This window comes from Petromyzon marinus, chromosome 3, assembly GCF_048934315.1.
Source record: "Petromyzon marinus isolate PM22_M1 ecotype Great Lakes invasive population chromosome 3, UKy_Petmar_22M1.pri1.0, whole genome shotgun sequence".
Classification (NCBI taxonomy): Eukaryota; Metazoa; Chordata; class Hyperoartia; order Petromyzontiformes; family Petromyzontidae; genus Petromyzon; species Petromyzon marinus.
Window position 1 is genome coordinate 5,515,090 of NC_133669.1, and position 17,424 is coordinate 5,532,513.

General features: G+C 45.4%; 1 protein-coding gene across 1 annotated transcript in view; it reads right to left on the reverse strand.

Annotated features, from left to right (window-relative positions):
• Window positions 1-123: 123 nt before the first annotated feature.
• The window catches only part of LOC116952377 (homeodomain-interacting protein kinase 2-like), a 44,509-nt gene continuing 27,208 nt past the window's right edge, over window positions 124-17,424 (reverse strand). The window contains exons 14-17 of the mRNA XM_032971683.2: window positions 16,444-16,740; window positions 15,926-16,110; window positions 14,189-14,307; window positions 124-13,905 (exon numbers count right to left, since the gene is read on the reverse strand). Coding sequence (XP_032827574.1) covers window positions 13,513-13,905; window positions 14,189-14,307; window positions 15,926-16,110; window positions 16,444-16,740 — 994 coding nt within the window. The 3' untranslated portion in view covers window positions 124-13,512. The remainder of the gene's footprint in view (window positions 13,906-14,188; window positions 14,308-15,925; window positions 16,111-16,443; window positions 16,741-17,424) is intronic.

Sequence of the window (17,424 nt, forward strand, 5' to 3'; positions counted from 1 at the left end):
CCTGCATTAATTCCAAGACACACGAGCCAATATTCTTTAACTTACCAAGCTTTTAGAAATACAACTTGTACCGTCAAGAAAAATCAGAAGACACATTTACCATAGAATGTCACTGTTGAAAACTTAATTTACGGATGTTTTATTCTTAAATGAATCTTTGCAATTGATCACAAATTGATTAAATCCATCATATTTAAACATACGAGCCCATTGAGATTTAGCATCTCCATTGAAAGAGAGTTGTTACATTATAAGGAAAAAAACATTGCTGTAATTATTTTGCGTATGCACTTTTTAATATTGTTTTATTTGGACTAAGACATTGCACAATGATTTACCCTTTCTATTGAAATACAATGGTCGATTCATACCAATTATATTCCAATTGTGCTTTCGGCATTTACGCACAGAGCGAAGGATCCGACATTTCCAGTTCCCCCATCTCATGCATCTGGCCACATTTCGCTGGGCAACATCCCAGAAGCCAGCAATCACATCATGGGTGGTGCCAATATTTGACAAGCACGGAATTCCCCGACTGCAAAGAACAGGGGGGAGCAGGTGGCATGGGTACGACGGGCCCCTTCTTTCTCAGTGATGTTTAGTCAAAAAGATACTGCATTTCGGAGGAAGAAGATGCTGTAGTCAGGAGGATGGGACAATTAGGCAGGCTCACGTGACACAAAGGAAAAATGTTTATACTGTTTAGCAGTTTTATAAATATGTTCAGGTTAATGAAGGCATGTGAATAGAGTACGTGAACATGTTTTTAACATTAAGAAAACCGAAATCGGTACCATAACCGTAGGCCGAATCTGTATCCTCCACATGGTTACAAGAAGGTCCCTGTCACAACCCTGCAACTACAACATCTTTTAATGGAGCGACACATTTTTTAAAATGTTTAAAAGTGGATTGAATTAAAGATATTCGACAACAGATAAAAGTGCAGGTAACGTTTGATTTACTGGTAAAATGTAGTCAACTGGTTCCTGCACACCTGTCCCATAATCACCCATAAGTTCAGTGAGTGGCGGGGGTAAATGATTTCCCCCCCCCCCCACCCAAGTTAGTCAGGATGTGGTTAACAGCCCCCACTGCCTCATGCGTGCCACCGTCCGTGTGCCACTGTCCGTGTGCCACCGTCCGTGTGCCACCGTCCGTGTGCCACCGTCCGTGTGAAAGACTTTGGCCCGAGATGTATGAAGGTCCCATTTTCACACAGCCAAGACACCGTGTACTTCCTTCATCTGCACGATGAGCGAGGCATTCGCTGTGCCTAAAACTGCCAAACGATGAGCCCTGGCATCTTGGCGTGTTGGGCAAATTAAGTTCTGCCACCAAATTTCGATAGGTTTTTACTCGTTCTTTTTTTTGTTCTGGTGCAGTCATTCTGTGCTGCAGCCGAAACTGTCGAGCTGGCTACACGCGGAAGAACTCGACCTCACTTTCGGTTGGGGGGAGCCTGGGAATCAAACGCAGGATACTTCAGTGGTTGGCCCCAAGTGCTCCGACATCAGCGTCTCACGAGGCACAACCCTGAGCCACTTCTCGTGTTGATGTTTTACAAGTGTAGGAGGCGAAAATGAGGTTTTGCAGTCAAATCTCAGAACTGAATCAATTCTGGAACGAAGTATTTAAATGTTTACACGCTGGGTGAAGGCAATTGGGGGGGGGGGGGGTGTCTGCTCTGAAATTTATCAACGTGGCCATTGAAAAGCTGCTAACGCCCTCTGCACAATGAGTGCACAATGAAGGGAGGAACGAAACGCAAAACTCAATGCATTCCATGGATTGAATATCATTTGAGTCGAATCAAGGGGCATTATTGTCATCAATTGGCTGCTTATGCCTGTTAAGGGATACCTATGCAAACATTTAATCGCTGAGTGACTTGAAAACTATGTGTCAGATTACCTGAGGTTATTAGGGAGAGACTCATGGCCTCATCTGATCCAATGGGAATTGGGGAGGCTTCCAGTGTTGACATACGCACGGATCATGGCGAGCGACGTTTAGCGATGGGTTTCACATTGCGCGAACCGCCCACAAAACCTGCAGCTTTTACACAATTTGGCAAACTTGTGGAATAAAACACGATGCACTTCTCGCGCCAGCCAATTCGATTTCGTTCAGCGTTATATATATAAAAAAAATTACGTGCGCGAGGTTGCATTGTCCAGATTGTATTATATATAAGAATGTATTCTTATTTCATATGCACGGGACAATGTTGTTCTTTGTATTGTTACAAAAAGATTTCACTTCGATCAACGCAAGATGTGCACCGTCCTTCAGCTGGAAACAAACGTCAACCCACCCCGATCCGAATTAAAAAAGCGGCCCCAAAGTTTCAGAATTCGAGTGTTTAAAATTCAAATGATTAAGGTGGGGCTCGTGTCAATTTGGGACAGCAGTGCTGTAAATGTTTTCAATGGTTTAAACCCCCACTTCGCCATGCGCTAAGGCGACACGGGGAGTACTTTAAAATCGGGCCAAAGCAAACACACTTGAGGTCACGCTTGCCTGCCGTAGTTCTAGTTTTGCACAGTTCGAGATTTCAATTTCCACAGCGTATTGCACGTGCTAAACACAATAACAATGTTTCCCGTAAAGCAGATGTTAAAAGACCATGTGACATCATTTGCAAGGGTAGACCACTGTGTTCATGTTAGAGCCCAAAGCTCAACAATTAAAATTACATTAAAATTACAAAAATTTAGTTTACAAATGAGAAAAGAGATACGCTTATCAATGGGCTTTCACTTTGTTTTAAGGGTAAATGGTTTAAAAATGTTGGTTCCAAGTGGTTTTTAGGCAGATATATTAATATTTCCATGCCAGACATACAAAGCTCATATGTTAAATATATTTCATAGAGATGTGCATATCTCACACTACATTTTTCATTCGTAACATAACTACACTTGTGAACAATTAAAAGACTTGGGCAAAGACGGTGGTACCCAACCACACCCTTGTAAATGAAATCACAGGCTCCTAAACCTTTGCCGTGCTGTGGGTGGCAATCCCTTCAAATGGCTACAGGAATCATGACCATGCGTACTACGCAGCCACTCTGAACACAATGGATCTCGCAGAGACGTAGGTGGGGGATGGATGTTCGTAGCTACGTTGTAAAACACCAGAACAGGGAGAACTGGCCATCCATGAAGATTGTAATCCACCGATACGCAGTTTCTCACCCAGTGTGTACACGTTGACGGGCACGTGAACCACAAACACAACTTTTCCCACAGCAAGACCTCCACAGTGCTGAGAGGTCATACCCACACTCGATTTCAGTGTCGCAAAAACAATGGCTTTAGCTACATTGGGTACAGATGGTGTAAGCCTGAAACACTCTTAATTCTACAGCAATGCCCAGGTTCGATACGAAGGCCTTGTTAAAATGGGCTCCACAAGCTGATGTGTTTGCAGGTTGAGCAGAATCAGAATATTGAATTATACTGTAGGAATCCAATGAGCCAATAACGCTCTTTTTTGCAGACGCCCAGAGAGCATCAGAACCGGCCACTATGTTGTCCAATGGAAACGGGAACAGTGACACACCACCGCAGTGTACGCTACTCGATGGGATTTCTTGTCACCCAGAGAAAGTAATGGCCAGCCCGAAGCCATGGAAGAAGCGTGTCACGACTACATGGGGAGGATGTGGGGGGGGGTGCCACAAGGTTGTTTAATATTTTCCAAATGGAAAAAAACTAGTTATGAAAATGACATTTTGTAAAATTTGACCCAAAAATCGCACCAATGGCTCCAATTTTGTTGACGCCTTTAAAAACTTTGTGCATCATGATGTATCAATGATGTGATTGGCTTAAGATTACAGCTGCACCAACCAGCACGGTGAAGTATGGTCAAATCAGCCCCATGACTGAGACACCGCATGGGCAGGCTTTCATCCAGGGGTGGATTGACAAAGGGCTGAAAATTACATTTTCTGGGAGCGGTGATCTGTATACCACGAGCAACCTGCAATGTTTTCATAGGTAAACAACAAAGTAGGCACCCAATGCTGCTCATTGAAATTTCGAGGCTACAAAACAGCTACAATGCAGCCTTGTGTAACGAGGAATTCGTATATCTTCAGAACGTTAGGCTACATGTGTCCGTAAGCATATCCCTTGCCAAACACACTGCTGGTTTTTTTCGTCTGAAAAACTTGGAATTTCTAATTCGGGGTAAACAATTTTTTCTCAATAAACCACACACAAATGCAATCCAGATTGCATGTGTGGAGAGGTCGCAGGCTCACGAATGGCTGCTTGTGGCCAGATAATAAGATTTCTCACAATCTTCAAATTTAATTCAGTTCCAATTTAATTTTAAAAATACATCTCTTACACAGGCTGTTTTTCACTGATGTGTTTTGTAGACCACTGTCTGGTCTGCCATGGCTGCTGTATGTTCTGCAACTCCCGGCTGTTACATCCATGTTATGCAGTAAGAAAGCGAAATTTTGGACACCGTGAACAAATATTTTTAACGCCTTTAAACTGTAATGCACATACTTGCCTCTCGAAGCCTAGCACTGCGCTTCAACCTGGGTTCACACCATTAGTTGACCAATGAGGTTGCATGCAACCGAATAGACGTCTATGCAATGCAGTCGTGATCACTTGTGCAATTGGTTCCTTACAGCAGAGACTGCTTTTAAGCAGTCTGAAGCTATGTATTTCATCGTACGCTACACATTTGGAACTTCTTGATGTTACAATCCTGTAAAAATGTCTTTTTTTGCTCAATTGCGTGCTCAGATGTGGACAAAACGTTTGCAGGCAATAGTCGTGCAATTTCAACGTCGATTTGGTTGCACAACCTATGGCTTCAGGTGTGCACTCTTTTCGACTGCCTCTTGGCGTTGGGTTGGGGAAGATGGGCTGGAGATGTCTATATAACCTCCCAGCAAGTATCTCAAGACACCAGGCCTTCACAAAACACATAAGCCAGACAGAGATGGGGAACACCGGCCAGCCTGCCACGGTAAATCACACATCGGATGTAAACCAAACAAAGAAAGGTAATCATAAAATCTCAAGTGGCACTGATAAACCAGTCTCAACTACTGTATTCAGGTAGACAGCAAACATCTTAATAGCTTCGATTTAAAGCTTTCGTGACTGCAGGGATTCATATTCTTGGTTCTTTCGGTAAAGACACGTATAAGGGAAGTAATAAAATAATAAAAATACATTTATTGCTTTATTTTTTATTATTTCCCTTCTACGTAACTTTACCGAAAGAACCAAGAATATCTTAATAGCTGGCTCGCTTAATGAGCTGGCTAGCTTAATAATGAGCCGGCTAGATTATCAACCAGCAAATCAGACAGCAAGCAGGTGGTTAAGCTAACCAACCAACCAGTCAGCCAAACAATCCAGACAAGCTTCCAACTGCCAAACCTACCAGCGATCCAACGAATGAACGAGCCAAAGCCAGCACATGCAGCCAACCGGGGAACAATCCAACCCGCCAAGTTCAAGAGGCAACCCAAGGCGTCAAATGCAATCCATCCATCCCAAGCGCGAACGACAACTCCGTAAGGTTGCTCCGTCATCTTCTGCTGCCGACCACAAACACTTTAATATAAGCCACTCAAGCCAAGTGTGCACAAGCACCACTAATCGTACACATACAGGCACACCTCCTTAACGACTTCGCATGACTGTACCTTTCCAAGCGAGTACGAACACAACTCTCTCAACGACCCAGCTTGGAGCATACTTTCTGAATGCATTATCCAAAAAAAACCACTTCCTCTGATGCCATCCTGAACACCCCCCGTCCCATAGATGCAACTCCATTGAAGCTAGCCACCCGGACAGATGTCGATGTGAACACAGCTGTCGAAAAAACCTCTCCACCTGAACCACCAGTTTGCTATGCCACTCCTCCACGAAATCACATTTTGCTATGAGCCTATTCTCAACGCAGCTACTTTTGAACACACCTTCATGTGAACAGATCGTGCTGTGACAATCCCTCCTCGTTAAAACATCTCCCCATAACACTAGTGTCAAGCACACCTAGCTATGAGCACACCACCTTTATGAGAACAAACCTATGAATACCATCTATGCGAACACACCTCTCAATACTAGCCTGAGCACACCTAACTATGGACACACCATCATGTCAATATATCTATTAAGACACCTCCGTATGAACACCCGTTCAACCAGACTCCCCACGACTATGTCAACAGTTGCTGCGTTCTGAAATAATAGTGCCCACCGTCCATCCAAGGCTTGCCCTACAAGCTCAATACAGGCCAACGTGAACGTTTATCACGCAACAATACTGCTCACATCGTGTCCCCTGCCTCCCCCCACCCCCCCCCCACGATGGGAAAGGCTTCATGGGATAAATCCCAAGAGATTTCTGGAAGCCGCCTACTTCCACCGAGTCCCGATAAAGCCTCATCCTTGGTTTCCAACCGCAACACTACCACCCACAAACCTACTTCACCAACACCACTGCCACGAATGGGCATTTCATCCTGATAACTGTCGAAAAAGACTAACCGTGTTCACAAACACACACGCGTGCACGGCAGGTCAAAATAATCGTTATCCTTGTGCTCAAAATGGCTTGAAAAGCTTCTCATCTCGAGTGGGAGACCTGAGCTAGAAGTGTAAATGCCACATTAATATGGTAGGGGACAAGTTTGTTTTTGTTTGTTTTCCTAATATATATGTACGAGATGGGCACAAAATTCTGCTGGTCAAAGTAAAGTGTGGTGGTGCGGATGTACAGCGCCAATCCCTTTTATCACAAACTGTATAAAATCTGCAGATATCCGCCCAGCGGATTTTTTGTTTTCAACCAATAAAAATGTGCATGATTGTTGTTGTTGTTGTAGTAAATGAATGCACGCGACTTAACGTGGACGTGCATGGAGGTGGGAGTGTGTAACACTCCATCCGAGTGTGTACATAGATGGTGGGGGGGGGGCATGCCTGAAAGTGTCACAATGTGCATGCGTCTGCAGCATCGACCTGAATGTACCCTGAATGTGCACAAAGGGGGGAGGGGGAGAGGGCATATCTGCCAACATATTTGTTGGTCTCGGGTGTAATGCACGTCAAGGTACGCGAGTACGTGTCTTGCACGCGTCAGCATGTGTGTAATCCCAATGAACACACCGGTGTATTCCTTGTTTTTTTAAAGAACAGCCCGCTGTGTTTCAGCAGATGAGCGTACAATATTTAGTAAGTACAATGTGAAACCTAAAGATGATAACACCGGCAAACACAAATTCGGTATTCCGCATTCTGATCACGTCAAGATTTATGGTTTTGCAAAGTTTGCAATTCCATGCCCATCCCCTACATAAACATGCACATATACAAAAGAAGGTAACCACACACACTTATGTATACACACAAATATAGAAATGGTATATATATACCAACATATGTTGAGAATATGCCGCATATATATACACGGGTAATATACTGCTGTAGAAAAGGGACAAATCAAATTTTGATTTGGGAGACAATAAAAACCACAGCGCCCAGTGCACGTGTTACAATATACAGGGGGTCCTCTATTTAAGAACGAGTTAGGTTCCAGATGTCTATTTGTAAGTCGATTTGTTTCTAAGTCCAACTTTACTCCTGTCGATTCCAAACACGTACGGCATACATGTTGTACGGCATACACTAAACACGGGGAATGGCTTTAAAAGTTGTATAATCTCCTCTAGACGTAGATGCCACTGGTTCTTCAGATTCGACAGATGCAGATGCCACCACCGCCATTCTATTGCGCAGCGGTTGAACTTACGCCTCTCAGTCCGAACAGGCAACTGGACATACGGACAGGTCTGGTCGTATCTCTGAAAGCTCGTAAGTCAAACGTTCGTAAGTAGAGGAGTCCCTGCATCTAACTAAAGCATCATTCAGCATTTCCCACTCAAGGAGGCAGCGTAAAAGGAACAGGAAATGCCCACGTTGCCCAAGATTTTGAGAACGTTACACATCGCTCCCCAAGTCTGTTATTGTTAGTAATTCGTGATAATGTGGCCAAAAACATCAAGGGAATTACATGGTTGAGATGAAATAAGATCCTGGAAACATGGGAATCCTGCAAGGTGAACGCAAGATATCGCAGATTTCCTGGGTACGATCCACACACAAAATTCCTCTCTCGTACAAATTTAACCCTCACCTCTCATGACCCGTGGATAAGCTCGGCTGTACAGGGCCAAATGCGAAAGAGCAACGGGAGGATTCATCCCCTTTCTAACATTTTCTAAAAAATGATACAGTATACATAGCACGCGCACACACACACACGCATTGATACATTACATGTATATGCATATACTCCCGACATCTAACATCATGAATAATAAAATATACGTAATGTAAAATGGCATTAACTTCACGTTGTATTATTCTCGCTAATGCATCATCTTAAAATCATGCCTAATATCCCATGAAATATATTCTATATGTGCACACTACAAACTGTACATTACAATGAGCAGAGCTGAGCCTGGGAGACTAGTGGCGTGGCCAATACAGGACTTTCACACTAAGCAAGGAGAACACACGCGTGTGTGAGTGAGTCTCAGTGCACAAGGTGGGGGGGGGGTTTCCACCTTTTTGGTTGACCAAAGCCAGACCCACAAGGTGCAAGTTGAGCAAACACAGGTCCAGCTGCGTAGCACGGTTGACTACGTACGGTGCGAAACAAGTTATCACACACATGTACGAGACATTGCGGCAAGCAATGCAATTTGGTTAGAGACGCATTATCAGACCATCATGCCGATGCCGCATTCATCCTGCAAGACAGACCCAAGAGTGATGATATTGTGGACTGGCCAGATTCAAAACCAGAGAGATGGAAACTTATTGTGCACCGATCACTCATACCTGTAAGAGTTTTGGGAAAATTATTTTAAATTCCAGTTTTTACATAAAACCTTTCTTTCTAAACACCGGGGCAAACAATGACATCTACCTTCACCTTTCTGAACAACGGTTACAGTAGTAAGCATGAAGCGATTCATACTTTGCCCCCTCCCTCTCCCTACCACTTCAATTGTATCACTTGTGGAGGCATCAAAGAGGTCTTGAAAGCTTGCACTGTCCATGTCTTTTCAAATGTCGTTTGTATCATTTCATTTGTGCCGTCTGCATTGTCTCCATTGCAGTTTGTATATTAATACTACAAACAAGAAAGTACAATCGAGACCTTACCAAAGCACAAAAACAGACCGGCCGTCTCCATGGCTCCATCGTTACTGTTTGTACGGTACTATTAATCTCATTTTAAAAGTCTGAACTGTCTGTTGTCATTTACAATTTGTGGCTTATTTGTTGCATTAGCTATAAATGAAACCTGGATGAACTGCGGGGCACGAATCGAACGTTAAAAAGATCCCAACATGCAAAAGTCAATGCACGAATTGCGAAATTAAGAATTTGAATCGACTAATCTATGAAATGTTACATCCATTCCAGGAGCCTACTTCCCCAATTGTGCCACCCCCTCACCGCAAAACAATTTTCCTTCATCATCACATATCTCTTCCCCTGACACCAGGCCAGACAGAACGCCAGACAGACGGCCAAAGAGAGAACCGAGCAAGACAATGGGCATAAAAGGACACTCCCCTATACACCAAGTGAAAGAGGACGACACACAATCCTGGCACAAACACTACGTCAAACACACGACCCTCCCCCTCCCAAATGCCAGGCAAAACAATGCAGCCCTCCGAGACACCGGGTCTAAAGGGAACCTCCTGGAAACACCACGCCAGACGAGCAGTCACAGTACACGAGGCCACACATTGACCCCCATCTCACTGGACATCAGGCCAACTCAGGTCCTATGGAACACCAGGCCAGACATCATGCACGTTTACAAGGACACACAGGGCCACAATGGGATTTCCTCGAGCCACTTAGAAAGGGGACTTCTAAGACACCAAAGACAGAGCAGCCTGTCCTAGACATGCACACTGCAGGAACTGTGGTTGGCAGGCTGGCAAGTAGAATCGCAGAGCAGCAGCAGCACTCCATCCATTAGACACAAGACACAGTGTTACAGCAAGACAAATAACTATTTATATATAATATATAGTGTGTATATATAAGGCACTGGGACTGAACATTGACTCCACCTCTTGAGTGAGAAGGTGAGAGTGAGGAGGAGAAAAGGGAACGAGTAGGGAGGGGGTTGGAGAGACGCGAGTGCAATGGGGGGTTGAGGGGGGGGGTTGCGTGGAGAGGGGAGGGGGGTAATTTTCCCCACTGCCCCTGCATTCAACCTTTGCCCCCGGTCAAAACATTTGGAAGGACCCCCCCGGCCATCCCAAAACCCCCAACCCCCGCCACAACTCCATTCTCCCCCCGCCACTATAAGTGCGCTTTTGCATTCCGCGCAAGTGAGCTAAAACGAGCTAACACGGGTTTACACAACTGCGTACACAAAACCAACGCATTACGACCATACCCAAGCTATGATTCTGCAACACCAGTATATATACTAGGTCATGTTTTTTCTTCGTCCAAAAATCAAAAACAGCACGCACACACACGGACGCATATAATAAGACAACAATAATAATAAACCAAACGGCACTATTTTTGTTTAAGAGTGTACGCGCACTCGTACGCACACACACTTCAAGCATAATAAACATTATCGGATCGCCTACAAAAAAAATGCACGGCACACCACCACCAAAAACACACGCATAAAACCTAGAGCCGACACAGTGACGCCGAGTAATACACGATTAGCACACCACACCGGGTGACGATAAACACATACACGCGAGGGCTTAATAAAAAAAACAGCCCCGTGTCAAACTTAGTTACAATTAAGAAGATTTACTTAATTAGTAAAACGATCACGTGGAGACAATAGTAAAAGTTTAAAAAACGTAACAAATAAAACACAGGCCACATCCGCTGGCCTACGCAGATCCCACATGCGTAGTAACTAGCCCACAGCACAACTGGACACGTTAACACAGAACGGTCGGCTCCAGCCATGATTAAGCATAACCTCTGCAACCTCGAACACCTAAGCAAAAACTTCGGACTCCTAAATGCTATACGAATACATTTCAGCCTCTTTTAATTATTGACGTCTACACCTTAAGGCCTATAAAGCAGCTCTAAGCTTTTGTAAAATCTTTACTGTATAGCCACCCGTTCTGAAAACTTTAAATGTATAACGTCCAAAACTTAATATCGGTCCTGTAACCCCAAGCTTACAAGCGCAATACCTGACTATGCTCACAGCCAACAAACAGAACTGGCCTTCGTTTTTCTTTATCCAATACGCACGTAAAGTACAGGGGGGGGAGGGGGGTCGGCCAGGGGATCGATGCCTCTTTTAAAATTCTCGACCCAGGTCGGGTGTCACATGTACAACTCGGTTTCATATAGCGTCGAAATACAAAAAAAGGGGTGGCAATCCGTACGCTGCACTCAATTGCGCGCGGGCGCGAATCGCGGGAAGGCACCGCTGGCCGAGTGAAATCAGTGAAATCAGTGAAATCAGCTCGCGCGCCATTCCGATCGGCGTCAATCCACCAGGCCTTACCGCACACTTTTCGTCTATTGCCTGTCACGTAGTCTCGATGCATGTAACAAATGCCTATTGCTCTCTTACCACCACATGGGTCTCTCAATACGTACACACATACAAAACACGCACGGACGCAGACAAACACGTACAGCAGTTAAAAGTTGTTCTTCTAGACACACACTGCGTGCAGTAGAGAACAAAACGGCACGTAACGCCTAACATGATAGAACGTGTACTTTGAATATTGAGAAGGGTATGGTTGGACCAACCCACCAAACACTTAATCAACAGAGAGTTTTGTTTAACATTTTTGAAATAAAAAAAACTAGTAAAAGCCATTAGGTTTTAAATAATAACAATTATCACCATTACCAATACAGAGTAAATCCATCAACGCTCTTTTAAGTAAAAGGAATATACCAATTAAAACATAATTTCAGTATCTACACGAGCATAGACAGTGGACACAATAAAACATCCCTAAATAGACCTTGGGACGAGTGCTGTTACAGAGGTTCTATTGAGGCCAGCATGGCATATAAATCGGTGGTGTTGGTGGTGTTCAGAACCATACACATCCGCTTATAAGAGTTCCCGGAGTGCTGGTGTTGGCCAATATACACTGGCTGATTAAATTATGCTTAAGCGGACCAATTGTAGACCAGGGTTAGGTACCGCACCCTTTGTCGTTCCCTCGCCCCTCCGATTAGCACGGTCGGCTACGTACGGTGTGAAAGAAGTTCAACATACATACACACACGCACACAAGCAACAGACAATAGTAACCACACACTCAAAACACAATCAAACTACCCACACTTTAAAAAACACAAATACCGGACACACTTGACACACAAATTCATAACGGATCAGTGAAGTTCAAAGCCGACAATCAACAGCATTGCCATGGCACTGCTTTAAGAAGGCCAACCATGGCAAGTTAGCTTCGATATATATATAAAAAAAAAATTGTTCAAGCACGTACAATACACACCACATCTAGAGATAAATGTGTATTTTGACGCTATAAAAAATTGTATTGCATACATAGAGTTCTGCATTTTTGTCATTGTTACAAAATTGTTTGTCGTTAAATGCTTACTCTGATGAAAAAGATAAAAATGCAGTTTTGAATGGGGTCGCATTAATGATCAAATTTGTTCAATACAATTTTCATTCACGACAGAAAGTGCACATTGGCAGCGGCTTGCACGTTGAGTGTGAAGAATGATTTTCACTCTTCACGAAATTACAAAGTTCGTGAAAGCACAACTCATAAGTCAATATTGTAAAATATCAGCTCGTAAAACGTTGCATTACGTAAAAAAGTACATACATGATTAAAACCTGTTAAAGTCAGAGTTGAAAATACATATTTCTTATTTGAATTCCCCCAAAAATATTTTCTTGGAAGAAACATTTGGTAAATATTACTGCGTGGTCTGAAGGTCAATGCATCCACAAAGGTTACTTTTTTTTTTAAACCAAAACAGAGCCCAGTTCCATTCTTTGGTAGTTTCTCAGGGAGCATTACTCAGAAGCTCTGCTGTAAACCTATCCATACCAAGTGGGCACTGGGTGCTACTGCAATAGTGTAAATTAAAAAATGTGAAAAACACCCTCTGGTAATCACGAGCCACGGCTCCAAAGCAGGAAAATTAAATTAATGGAAAAGGTCTCTCATGGGCCTTAATAAGTTATATTAAAATACAAACCTTTTGACAATGCAGAACTCTAGATAAACAAATGTACATTCCCAGATGTAAACCACATTCTGTATCACGGAGGAACAGATCATTCAATCCTAGTTTGAATGTTGAATTTCGATGGGATCCACCATCTTCGTACTCCGACCCCCTACACCCCTCCCCACCCCACAAACCTCTAATAAAAATTCGGAGACGCCACTCGCTCAGCCCCCCAAGATCATCACATGTAGGTGAACGTGCCGATCTTGCCGGGGCTGAGCGGGTAGCCCGTGTAGATTGCCGAGCCTTGCGATGCGCCTAGGTACGGGGCCCTCACTGGCAGAGCGGCAAAGTGCGGCGAGGGCAGCACGCGGTGACCGATGGCCACCAGGGCCCCCGGGAAACCACCGCCAGCGCCAGCGCAGCCACGACCCTGGGGGGGTGCGGCAGGGCCCCCGGCGGAAGGATGCGGGGGCCCCACCAGGTGGGCCGCGTAGGTGTAGAGGTGCGTCTGTGCGGGCGGCGGGGGAGGTGCTGCCAGGTGGGTGTGCAGCGCGTGCGGGGGGCTCGCGTGCGGGAAGCAGTAGGGAGCGATGTACGCCTGCTGGCGACGGGCGCTTATGCCTGACGGGGGCTAAGAACGAACACACACACGCACATGTACGTACAGTCGGATACACGGAGGCAGAGGTAAGCATTGACAACAGCAGCAGCAGCAGCAGCAACGACATCCGCCATTCACAAACAGCACCTTGTGCCAAGTTTGGTGTACTATGCATTTCCCAATTAAAAACTAAAGCAAGGATGCAAAAAACACGCACGCGCAGCCACGCGCAAGAACAAGGCTCATCATGAATTGGACAAGAGTACAGGGTTCCCCGAGCCACCAGGGCACTTCTCTTTGTTACGGCTCTCACCTGGCTGAGGTTTAAGGGCTGCTGCTGGTGCTGATTGTGGCTTCCCCGGTGAGGAAGGCCATGCTGCCCAGCCCCCGGCAGACCTAACCTGACTCCCCGGCCCCCAACACCACATGCATCTGTTTGGCGCACACACACACATATATATATATATACAATGACACCCAATTTAGTCTTAAACCAAGGCTCTTCAAATGTATCTTTTGGCAGGCAACATAATAATATAAGCGTGTTCTGGTGGACAATGCGATGTCATGTCAGGTGTATAGATTTTATCACTTAACATGGCACCGTGACGTCACAGCATCTGTGCATGTGACCAATCATCTGGATTGCTCATCTACAGGTCACCGGTTCATCTCTGACACTTGGGTGTTATCTTTCATCTCACTCATCAGAATCTCTTTACGTGCAGGCGAGCTAAGACCGATCATAGCTCGGTGGGGTTCATTCCGGGAGCTCTCACGAGCCACATCTTGGAAGCAGGTCGCCACTTGAAGAAGGTTGGGGCCAAGTGCTGTTGGCAAGGCACTATTACAAACAGCCCAGTTGGATACCAAGCATGAGCCAAATGCAACGTGCATCGGCCAAGCTTGTCTCCGCGGAAGTGGTGCTGATGCACAGCACCAACTGCGCACTTTACGTAACAGAGCTGTGTAACTTATTAGCCATGCGAGAGGACATTAGGACAAATTTCGATTTAAAGCTTTCGTGACTGCAGGGATTCATCTTCCTGGTTCTTTCGGTAAAGTCACGCAGAATGGAAATAAAATCATAAAAATAAAACGTAGTAAAATAAGATTCTCACGACGTTTCGGCCACAACACAAGTAGCCTTCTTCAGGTGAATAAACAGGACTGTCCAGAAGACAGCGCTTGAGTGAATTGCCGATCATTAGGACAGAAAAAAATGTGTTTGCAAGGCAGACCTGGGATGCAAAGATCATACGTAACACGAAAGTCAATTCAGAAAAAAATAAAACGATCTTCCCTCAGCATAGAAAATTATTTCCCAATAAAACATTAACTGCGTGAAAACAATCAGTATAATACTATTGATGTATTGGAAGAGGTTTGTAATTGCATTTATAACTCGAAAACTTATACGCCAAAAGAATGGCATACAATTACTATTTTTACACTATGTTCTTTGAAAGGGCAAATGTAACCTTCACCTGGAAAATGGGCACATTTAATATGGAGAGATGGTGGAATTTCAAAAACAATTCTAATCAGTCATTCCATCAATAATGTATTTAAAGAAAAACGTCTTTCATTATTTCAAGAATAAAATGATTCATGATGATTGTTTGCAATTAATTTCCTCGTTTAAGCTAACATAAGCTAACCTTTAATTCCATTTTATTGATGATACATTTAACATTTTAGATTTGGGCGAAATAATGTCACAATGATCTCCCTTCTTCCACTTCACACCCTACGGGTGATTGTAGATATTGAACCTTTTTTTTTTACAGGTGCGATATATATCTCTTTTTTTTCGAAGCAACCTGGCAACAAATGATAGCTCAGCGAAGTGGATTATCACGAGGAAATATATCGCAGCCAAATAATCTAAACGCATTTTGATTAAACTGTGGAGGGAAAAACCGGAGCGCACGGAGAAAAATCCACACGGCCACGGGGAGAGAGAAAATGCAAAATTCCAAATATACCAGGCGAGGTAGTTAACAGCTCTCCACTGTGAAGCCTGTACATGGTGCGGCACCGTACGTACCTAGAGTGATCTTGTCTGTGTGCTGGTGCTGCAGGGGCTGCACCATGGCTGAGGGGGGCGCTAGCTTCCTGTACCCCCAGTCCCCTGCGGGCGACGGACGGCCTGCGGGTGATGGGGAGCCACTCTCGGGGGAGTCGCACACCGTCACACAGCCGATAGGGGTCTGCTGGTGGCCGTTAGCTTGGCTGCAGACAGATTAAACGGAACGAGTGCACAACACACATGTCCACGCCATGAGTACAAGTGCATAGACAAAGATCCCCTTACAGACTGTTGGGGCAAGCGCTGTTAGCGTGCACCTATGAAGGCTGTCATGGCACACAAGGAAGGGGATGGGTCTCCAGCACCAGTGACGATGTTTGCACACATTGCGCCAGGCACTCAATTGAGACCGAGTCGACATAGGGGAAGCCCAGGACCAGTTCAGGTATTCGTCACTGGTGTTGGCCGTGAGCGGGAATCGAACAACTGTACGTTTAAAACAACAACAGCTCAGGCGCTTGCCCGACAGCCCGCACCTGCACGTGCGCTCCTCCCTTTCCGTGTCCGTGTCGCTGCTGATGGTGATGACGCTGGTGCTGGGGCTGGGCGTGTCCGTGATGACGATGGTGTGGGCACCCCGGTGGGCCCCGGGCGGGGCGCACCACACTGCGCCTGAGCTGCTGCCCTGGGACGGGGGGCTCCCGCGCACCACCGTGCAGTGCGGGAGCAGCGCGGTGGCGGCGGATCCCGAGGGGGCCAGAGGGGGCGTTGGCGGGGAGCAGTTCTCCTTGTTGCTCCGCTTGTGCTCCCCCCCGGTTTGGCTGCAGGCAGCACTGCGCACGCGCGGAACGCAGAGTGTAGAACGGAAGGCGCGCGAGCGCAGAAACGCAATACGATTTTACTTGGTGTCTCAAGAAGCAATGTTAAAGTTGCACAGGGCTTGGGAATCTATCGGCCGTGGGCTTTATCCGATCCACAACTTCATGTCACCCAGTCTTGCAGCCACACGACGCTAGTTTGAAACAGCCTGCAAATGATATGTCTGTCAATGCATCTTAGCCCGCACTAATTGGGTAACAGAGGGGAATATTTCTGACCTGACAAACTCTTGTGTTTGTAATTTTAGCATGCTCAGGTCACTTCCGTCACTGCCAGGGTCTTGTGTTAGTAAATGAAAGTGCGAATTAGCCACGGGAAAGAAAATGTTCCCCCGCAGCCCTGTTATAGAGAAGCGATCAGTCATGGTCAGAGAAAACGAGGTCCTATTCTTGTTCTCTTCCCAAACACATCTGGACGTGTGTCGGTGCAGCTGTGAGTGCAACCTGTACGTATATTCAGTGTGCTGTCCACGTACACACACGTGTGCATGTGTAATAGTACATGTCAACGTTTTCAGGGAGAGCGTTCTTGCATGCTTGCTTTTCACGCACTGGTAGACACCTGCTTGCTATTGCATGCACCTGTGTATGTGTACCTATGCGGTTCTGCATGTGCTACCTGTAAGGTACATGCTAACG